This window comes from Tupaia chinensis, unplaced genomic scaffold, assembly GCF_000334495.1.
Source record: "Tupaia chinensis unplaced genomic scaffold, TupChi_1.0 Scaffold000093_1, whole genome shotgun sequence".
NCBI classification, from domain to species: domain Eukaryota; kingdom Metazoa; phylum Chordata; class Mammalia; order Scandentia; family Tupaiidae; genus Tupaia; species Tupaia belangeri.
Window position 1 is genome coordinate 10,053,939 of NW_006159555.1, and position 9,157 is coordinate 10,063,095.

At 43.4% G+C, this 9,157-nt stretch overlaps 1 protein-coding gene and 1 pseudogene across 2 annotated transcripts in view; both read right to left on the bottom strand.

The window, feature by feature from the left end:
• BAG1 (BAG cochaperone 1) overlaps positions 1-9,151 on the bottom strand; it is a 24,306-nt gene extending 15,155 nt beyond the window's left edge. For both annotated transcript variants that reach the window (XM_027769803.1, XM_027769804.1), the window contains exons 1-3: positions 8,962-9,151; positions 6,867-6,995; positions 1,022-1,104 (exon numbers count right to left, since the gene is read on the bottom strand). In XM_027769803.1, the coding sequence (XP_027625604.1) occupies positions 1,022-1,104; positions 6,867-6,995; positions 8,962-8,998 (249 nt within the window). In that variant the 5' untranslated portion in view covers positions 8,999-9,151. The remainder of the gene's footprint in view (positions 1-1,021; positions 1,105-6,866; positions 6,996-8,961) is intronic.
• LOC102491796 (40S ribosomal protein S29 pseudogene) lies at positions 6,533-6,844 on the bottom strand (annotated as a pseudogene).
• Positions 9,152-9,157: the final 6 nt, after the last annotated feature.

Genomic DNA, 9,157 nt, shown 5'->3' on the forward strand with positions numbered 1-9,157 from the left:
AGACTTTAAAAGAAAGGTCGGGGGCCAGCAGGTGGCACTGTGGTTAAGGTGCTAGATTCCGACATGGCCGACCACAGCCTGAGTCCAGGAGTTGGAGGCTTGAAAATCTGACATGGCCATCTGCTTGGGGTGTGATTTCTCACTTTCCCTCTCTCTGCCTCTCTCTGGCAAGCACATGTGCCCTATGGAAAAATCCTTTAAAAAAGGAAAAAAAATAAAAAAAGGTCTTCTCAACATTTTTTTCCTCTGTGATTAAAAGGAAAGGCTCTAAAAGCTAGCATAGAGTATTTATTAACTTTTTTAATAATTATTTTTATTTAACTTTTATTTTATTATTATTATAATTTTTTTTAAAATTTGACCAGAGAAAGAGAGAGAAAGCAAGCCACCAGGTCTAAGACTCAAACCACAGTCAACCATGTGGGAGTCCAGCGTCTTTAACCACCATGCCACCTGCCAGCCCCAGCACAGAATATTTATTTTAATTAAAAAAAAAAAATTATTGCATGAAGAGAGGGAGAAAGACATTACCCCAACAGGATCCTAATCCTGTGATCCACTCCTAGCCTTTAGCCAGGCCAGGATCAAAGGTTAAGCCTGTGGCCAGTATATGCAAGGAGTTCTCTGGGGGTGAATTGGGAATCTTCTTCCCATGAGGTTGCCTCACAGAGAATCGTTTTGTTACCACTGTGCCACTGTCTGGCCCCCTCTACAGGTTTATTTCAACAAAAAGTTCTCTTGCAAATTCTACTCCAAGTGAGTAAGGCTAGTCTCAGGCACCATTTTAACCAAATTGAGATTCTACCACCAGGACATGACAACCACTCGAATTCCTAGACTGAAAGCCTTAACCAACAGAAAAGTATAAGAATAAAAATGTAACTGTATCAAACAGAGACTGCTTTTGTTTAGAAAGGCATTTTACAGAATCTAGGTCCCAGTTTGGCCTTCTGAACAGAAACATTTACAAAAGGTTTCAGTCATTTGACTCTGAGGAATTCTGATGGAAAAAGCGATTTACCTTTTTCCCAATTAACATAACCCGGCAACCATTTTCTATTCCAAGTGCTGACAATGGTGTCTCCATTTCCTTCAGAGATTTTCCTAAGAGAGGAGAAAAGTAAGCTGTAACAACTGTACAATCCTGAAACTAGATTTCCAAACAAGTCTAGGAGATACAGTATAGAAGTGTGTGCACTAATGAGAAGAGCATAAATTGGTGTAACATTTTTAGATTTTTTTATCCAGTAATTTTACTTCTAGACATTTATCCTAAACAAATAACTGGACACCTGAACAAAAACTCCTTTTTTTGTAGTAATAATATAGTAATATTCAGTGTACCCTTATTCATACAAGTGAGAAACTAGAAAGAGCCAGTCAGGAGTAAGGGATTGATCAACTATGTATTTGTATCACAAAAAACTTTGTAGGTACTAATGCTCATTTTTTTAAAGGAAACTTTAATGGCACAATGAATGTTGATAACCCAGTGTTATAAGAAAAAAGTTAGGGGCTAGCAAGTGGCGTGTCGATTAAGGTACTAGACTCTCACATGGCCAATCGTAGCTCAAGTCCCAAACCCAGCAGCTTGAAACTCATGCCAGGCATGCATGCATGATCAAAATTTCAGGAGAACGGAGAAGGGATTACAGCATGGTCAATGCCTGGGACGGGGGAGATTTCCCATCTTTTCTCTCACAGTCTCTGACTCTCTCTAGCAAGCACATCCACCCTATAGCAAAAACCTTTAAAAAAAAAAGTTATAAAATGTTACGAGGTTTTTATCCAGAGGAACATTTTCTTCCTTGTTTTTTACTTTAAAACAAGAACTTTGGGGCCAGCAAGTGGTGTGTGTGGCTAAGGCACTGGGCTTCCAAATGGCCAACTGTGGCTCAAGTCCTGGACCTAGCAGATTGCCTTCTCACTCCCCCCCCCCCATCTCTCTCCCTCTTTGATCAAATTCAAAAAATAAAAATAATAGCAGAGTAATTTTTAAAAATTCAAAAATAAAAGAAGAATTTCTACTGTCTTTATAAAATGTTTTCTGTCAGGGCCAGCAGATGGCATAGTGGTTACATTGATGGATTCCCACATAACAACTGTGGTTCAAGTCCCAGACTTGGTGGCTTGAAACTCACGCCGGGCGTGTGTGCATGCATGCACATGATCTCAGGAGGAGAATGGAGAAGGGATTGCAATGTAGTCATCCTCCCTGGGGAGTTGTTTCTCACTTTCCAACTCACTGTCTGTGTCTCTCTCTCTCTCTCCCCCCAATAAGCACACATGAGCTAAGGCAAAAATCTCTAAAAAATTGTTTTGTGTCCATGTGTGGTTTTTTTTCCTTAAGAGGTTTTTGCTATAGGTCATGTACATTCACCTGAAAGACAGAGAGAAATAGAAAGCGAGAAATCTCTCCCCAGGAGGATGTCCAGGCCACAATTCCTTCTCTTCCATTCTCCTCTCAGGATTTTGGGCACACATGCATATGCACCCGGCATGAGTTTAAGCCACTGAGTCTGAGACTTGAACCACGGTCGACTACGTGGGAGTCCAATGACGTAAACAGTATATCATCTGCTGGTCCCAATCTGTGTTTTTTTGTCACTGTCAGAGAGCTCATACATTTGCCAGAGAGAAAGCACCTCCCCAATGGGGCATGATTACACCACAATCCTTTTTCCTCCATTTCTCCTTCCTGTCAGAATTTTGGGAATACACTCATGTGCTTGGCATGTTTTTTTCTAAGTCACTGGAGTTGGGATTTAAACTGCAGTGGACCATGCAGGATATCTGGCTTTCTATGTAAATCACTTAAAGACTATGCTACAGGGTTGGCCCCACAATAAACTGTTTCAAAAATAAAAATAAGCCCAGCTGCAGTGCTGTGAGTGGTAGGGTGGCACAAATGACAGGGCACTGCTGTGCAAGGCAGGGGACACATGGAAGGCATGGGTTTGGTTCCCAGAGCAACCTAAACAGACTGAACTTAGAGTTGCATACCTGTAATCCTAACTAATTGGGAGGCTGTGTCAGAATTGTGATATGGTGAGAACCTGTCAAAAATCTCTATATCTCTTTTTAAGAGATAGGGTCTCTTGGGGTCAGAAGGTCGCATAGTGGTTAAGGCGCTAAACCCCCACATGGCATACTGCAGTTCAAGTCCCAGACCAAGCAGGTTGCTCTTTCACTTTCTCTTTCTCTCTCTGGTGAGCAGACATTGCACTATACCAAATTAAATAATAATAATAATAATAATAATAATGAGTAAAATTAAATAATTCTTTAGGAGTATCCAACACTTTAACCACCATGCCACCTGCTGGTCCCCAATAATTCTTAAAAAAAAAAAAAAAAATCACTGTGCTGTCCAGGTTGGTCTTGAATAGGCACAAGTCACTGTTGTCAGCCTCTCTCTCTTTTAGAAAAACAAAGCAAGGGACCAGTGGTTGGTGTAATGGCTATGTCGCTGGACTCCTATGTAAGCAACTGCAATTGGAGTTCTGGACCCGGTGGCTTAAACTCACACCAAGTGCGTGTGCATGCGTGCCCAAGATCCCAAGAAGAAAATGGAGGAGAAGAGATTGCAGCGTGGCCATCCCCGCGATGGGTGATTTCTCGCTTTCTGTCTCTCTGTTTCTTTCTGGTGAGCACATGCAACCTACAGCAAAAACCTTTAAAAAAAAGAGAAAGAAAAACAAAGCAAAATGGGCCGGCAGGTGGCCTGGTGGTTAAGGGTACTGGACTACCACATGGTCGATCGCAGTTCAAGTCCTAGCTCTGTTCCTCTCTGGTCAAATTTAAATAAATAAAGTTAAATAAAATAATTCTTTAAAAAAATAAAAGAAAGAAATACATGCTGGGAGTGTGTGCATGAATGCCCAAAATCCTGAAAGGAAAATGGAGAAGAGATTGTGGCATGGCCATCCCCCCCTTTCCTTCTGGGACCAGCATATGTCACTGGATTCCTATGTAGTCAACCACAGTTCGAGTCCTGGACCCGGTGGGTTAAACTCATGCCAGGCACATGTGCATGCATGCCCAAGATCCCAAGAGGAGAATAGAGAAGGGACTGCGGTGTGGCCATTCCCCCTGGGGGTAATTTATCACTTTCTATTTCTGTCTCTCTCTGTCTTTCTGGCGAGTGCACATGCTCTATAGCAAAAACCTCTCCCAAAAATAGAAAAACAAAGCAAAAGATAGAGTTGCACTATGAAACACAAATAAAAATAATTCCTATTACTAAGTTCTTTCTTTCTTCCTTTCTTTACTTATTTCTTTCATGACTGAGAGAGACAGAAAGAAAAAGCATTGCAAACAAGGTCTCGAAACCACAACCTACCCTCACCCTTCGGGCAGCCCAGATCACTGGCAAGTATGTGCTGGGTATACTCAACAGGGTCTCTAGTCCTCAAATGGGAACTCTTCCACATGGAACTGCCTCTTAGTGCATCGCATTTTACTGCTGTGCCACCATTTGGTCCCCTATTACTGAATTATTTTATTTTTTAAATAATTTTTTTCATCTAATTAAATTAATTAATTAATTTTTAGAATTATTTATTTCATTTTATTTATTCATTCATTTATTTTAATTTGATCAGAGAGAGAAAGAAAGTGAGAAAGTAAGCTACCAGGTCCAGGACTCAAACTGTGGTCAGCCAAGTGGGAGTGTCCAGCGCCTTAGCCACCACGCTACCTGCTGATCCCCAATTTTATTTATTTACTATTACTATTATTTTAATTTGACCAGAGAAAGAGGGAAAGCGAGAAGGCAAGCTGCTGGGTACAGGACTCAAACTGTAGTTGGCCATGTGGGAATCCAGCACCCCTAACCACCATGCCACCTGCTGGCCCACTAAATTCTTTATAATGACTGGTACCACTGAGATAAATCTGCTTTCATCAGATGCCAGAATAATGGGTTCCCATTAGAATAGGAAGACATGGGTATTTAGTGGGTCCTAGCAGAACAGCATCATCTATTGGTCCTGTCATATTCAGGCCCCTAGTACGTTTGTTCTAAACCCTCTCTAAGTCAGCATAATACCAAGCACTGGAAACATGGCAGTATCTCTACCCTCATGGAGCTTGTTATTCTAAGAGGGAAATAAGATTGTTAAAACAACTAAGCAAACAATTATTTAACGGTGACTTCCATGTAAGTTATGCAAAACTAGTAGGGAGTGCCATGTGCACCTACTTGAGGAAAGGATCTAACCTCAACAAGGAAGACTGCCCATGCTCATTCTCAAAAATGGTGAGAGTTCTGTCTTCATCAAGTGACTTCAGATCTGATACCTATCCCGTTCAAGTCCTCAATAAATATTTGTAGGGGCTGGATGGTAGCACAATGGTAAAATGTGGTGCTCTCTGAGGCAGATCCACATGGGAAAGTTGCCAGTTTGTGTCTGGCAACCTCTCTGTGTACACTGGCTACATGTGAGCCCATGATCCAGGCTGGCTGAGCTGGAAGTGGATTGCTCCATTAAGATCCTACCTAGGGTGCTGTATATCTGCCTATCCACTCATGAAGAAAGTTAAACTGTTGGGACTTGGGCCAGCAGGTGGCATGATGGCTGGGGGCACTGGACTCCCACATGGCAAACCATGGTTCAAGTCCTGGACCTAGAGGCTTGCTTTCTCACTTTCTCTCTTTCTCTCTCTCTTTCTGTGTCCCTCTCTGGTTAAATTTTAAAAATAAATAAGTAAATAAAGTTAAATAAAATAATTCTTTTGTTTTTAGAATTACTTTAACTTTATTTATTTTAATTTGACCAGAGAGGGAGAGATAGAGAGACGGAAAGTGAGAAAGCAAGCCACCAGGTCCAGGACTTGAACCACGGTCGGCCACGTGGGAGTCCAGCGCCCTTAACCCCCACGCCCCCTGCCGGCCCTGGCACCCACTTTAAAAATAAAAACAAAAAAACTATTGGGATTAGGGCCGGCATATGGCATAGCGGTTACGTCACTCCCACATGGCTGACTGCAGTTTGAGTCCTGGACCTGGTGGCTTAAAAAATCACACCAAGTGTGTGCCTAAGATCCTGGGAGGAAAATGGAGGAGAAGGGATTATAGAGTGGCCATCCCCCTGGGGGGTGATTTCTCACTTTCCTTCTTACTGCCTCTGTCTTTCTCTCCAGTGACTGCAAGTACCCTAAGGGAAAAATCTCTAAAAAACAAAAACAAAAACCACTGTTGGCATCAGCCAGGTAATGTAGGGGTTAAGGTGGCTGGATCCCACATGGCCAAGCATGTGGTTCAAGCCCTGTACCTGGCGGCTTTGTGCATGCCCAAAATCCCAAGAGAAGAATGGAGAAGGGATTATGGTGTTGCCATCATCCCAAGGAGGTGATTCTCACTTTCCCTTTCTTTGCATATCTCTGGTGAGTGCATACAACCTATAGTCCCAACTAAAAAACAAGCTGCTAAAGAAATGAACACATAAAAATGGTTTCAGCTTGAAAACAAAGCTGTCATTAGGTTAGATTATGGAGTTTTTTTTTTTTTTAATTGAAGGGTTTTATTTTTATTTTACATACAAATAGCCAGCATGATTTCTTTCACTGGGTTTATATCTTGGACAATCCATTCAAGTAAGATCATATAGTCCAACTTGATGAAGCCTATGTCCTTCACGTACTGATGGAAACACTGACGGCACATGTTGAGGCCGTATTTCCGGATCAGACCGTGGGGGTTTGAGCACACGTGGCAAGAGCGAGAGCTCTTTTCGTGGGTGGCTCCAGTAGAGCTGCTGATGACCCATCCTGCTTTCAGCAGGGCAACGAAGCAAAAGGCAGGTTACAGAGTTTTAAATTTATCTTTTAGCCATAGGATTCAAACTTAGAAGAGAAATACCTACCCTTAAATATGAGTTTCTGAAAAGGCAGTGGAACCCCTGTGACTTCTTCAACAACCTGGGCCAGGTCTTGGACAATTGGTTCACTGTTGCCCTGCTTTGGAGTAACATGAAGGTCATGTTTCTCATTGCCTGAGGAGAAAGAAAGTGTTCAACAAAGATGACTCATATATATAAAAATAAGCTGCCCCCCTCTTTAAAAGAACCAGCCACACATTTATTTATTTATTTTTACTATAGAGCATAAAGGTTCCCCAGAGAGACAGACAGAGAATGTGTGAAAGTATCCTCCAGGGGGAGATGGTCATGCTGCAATCCCTTCTCATCTATTCTCCTCTTGGGATTTTGGGCATGCATGCACATATGCCCGGTGGATCTAGAGCTCCAGCGGTGCACTCGGCCATGTGGGATCCAGCCACCTTAACCTCCATGCCATCTGCTGGCCCATTAGCTGGTGTTCATTACACTTTATTTACTCTAATTTCAAGGCCCAGCTCCTATGCCACCTAGTCCAATAAGGCTGCCCTCATCTGCCTAGCTTTCCTCTGGTGACCTGCTTAAGGATTTCTGTTTCTTCTGTGATAATAACAATATTAATGATATCAGCTAAAATTTTAAGTAGTTATCATGTATAAAGGGCTGTACTGTTTATTTCATACATTATCGTATTCAATCCTTAGTACAACGTCATGAAGTACTACCTATTATTTCCTATTTCACAGATAAGCAAACAGTGAGTTCAGTCCAGTTAACAACCAGCTAGGAAACCCAACTGATGGAGTCATACCTTGACCTCACATCTAGTTGATTCCAAGGCCCATGCTTTCCATCACTTCTACTTGCCTCCTGCGGGCTGACTACCCTGAACTCTGTACAGTCCTGGTCTGTCTCCCTTCCTGCAATGGACAAAGGATTGTTTCTTCCAAGTCTCTTCCACTGGGCATACCTGGTTATATGTACACTTGGTGCTCAGTAAATAAGACAAATGAATGAATACAGTCAAACGGCAGAGAATTTTTCTTTTCCTTTTTCTACTTTGCCATATGGTATATGTGCTCACCGGAGAGAGGGATGGAGAGTAAGAAATCATTCCCCCATGGAGGATGGACACATATAATCTCTTCTCCATTCTCCTCTCAGGATTTTTGTACACACATGCACAAGCATCTGCGTGTTTTTCAAGCCAGTGGGTCTTAGGACTCAAACTGCACAGTTGGGCATGTAGGATCCAGCTGCCTTAACCATCATGCTGCCTGCTGGTCCAAGAATTTTTTTTTTTTTTTAAGAATTTCTTTTTAAAGCAGAGGTGCCATTTCTTTTCCAGGCATGTGGACTGTAAGAGGTAACCTATATCTAGCCTATCTAGCCAATTACACCAACCCCTGAGCTCCACCAACAGCCCCATGAGGTCAGAGGGAGGAAGGGGTTATCAACTCTACTTCAGAGAAATTAGATGTCTAGAAAGGAGACATCCATGCCAAGGTCACCCAAAGCTGCAGGAGCCAGAATCCTGGTCTCCAAATTCCAAGGTCCTGGAGTCTCCCCTAGCTCATTCTTAGGAACCTCTTGTCTGCTCTCTGACGCACTGACTTATTTAGTTCTGTCAACTCCAACAAGTAGGCTGACCCAGAGTATAATGTTTGGACCCCAAAGTCTACTCAAACATATTCCTCATCCACACAGAGAAGGCACTCAAATAATGAACAGCTCTCCAACCATGATGTTCAGACTCCTCACACCTGGCAGGTGTCCAGACATTCAGCAGTCAGAAAGAACATGGCCAAATACAAGCTTGACGCAAAGACCTGCAATAGCTGTGTGGACACACAAATACAAGTATGCCCAAGACGTGAAGCCACGACACGCTCAAACACCAACGATTAAACACACGGCCAGAGACAAAACACACTAAGACGTACTAGCTCAAGCCATGGACAAACGCTGCTCCACGCTGGACGGACACGGCCAAGAACCCACACTCTCGAACGCCAGGACTAACACAGGGGCACATGCTTCCGGAGGACACGTGGCTAAACCCACAGAAACCGCCAGACCTTAGGAGCCCGGCACAGAGCCCACCCGGCCGCCAGGCGCTCACTGTGGGTGACGGTCACGCTGAGCCCGGCTGCCGCCATTTCCTCGCTGCGAGGCGCCTCCTCGCTCCGAGCCACCTCCGTTCTCGGGGTCACCTCCTCGCTCCGAGGCACCTCCTTGTTCTGAGGCACCTCCTTGTTCTGAGGCACCTCCTCGCTCCGGGCCGAGCGGGTACGGATTTTCTTCTTCACCCGCGGCCT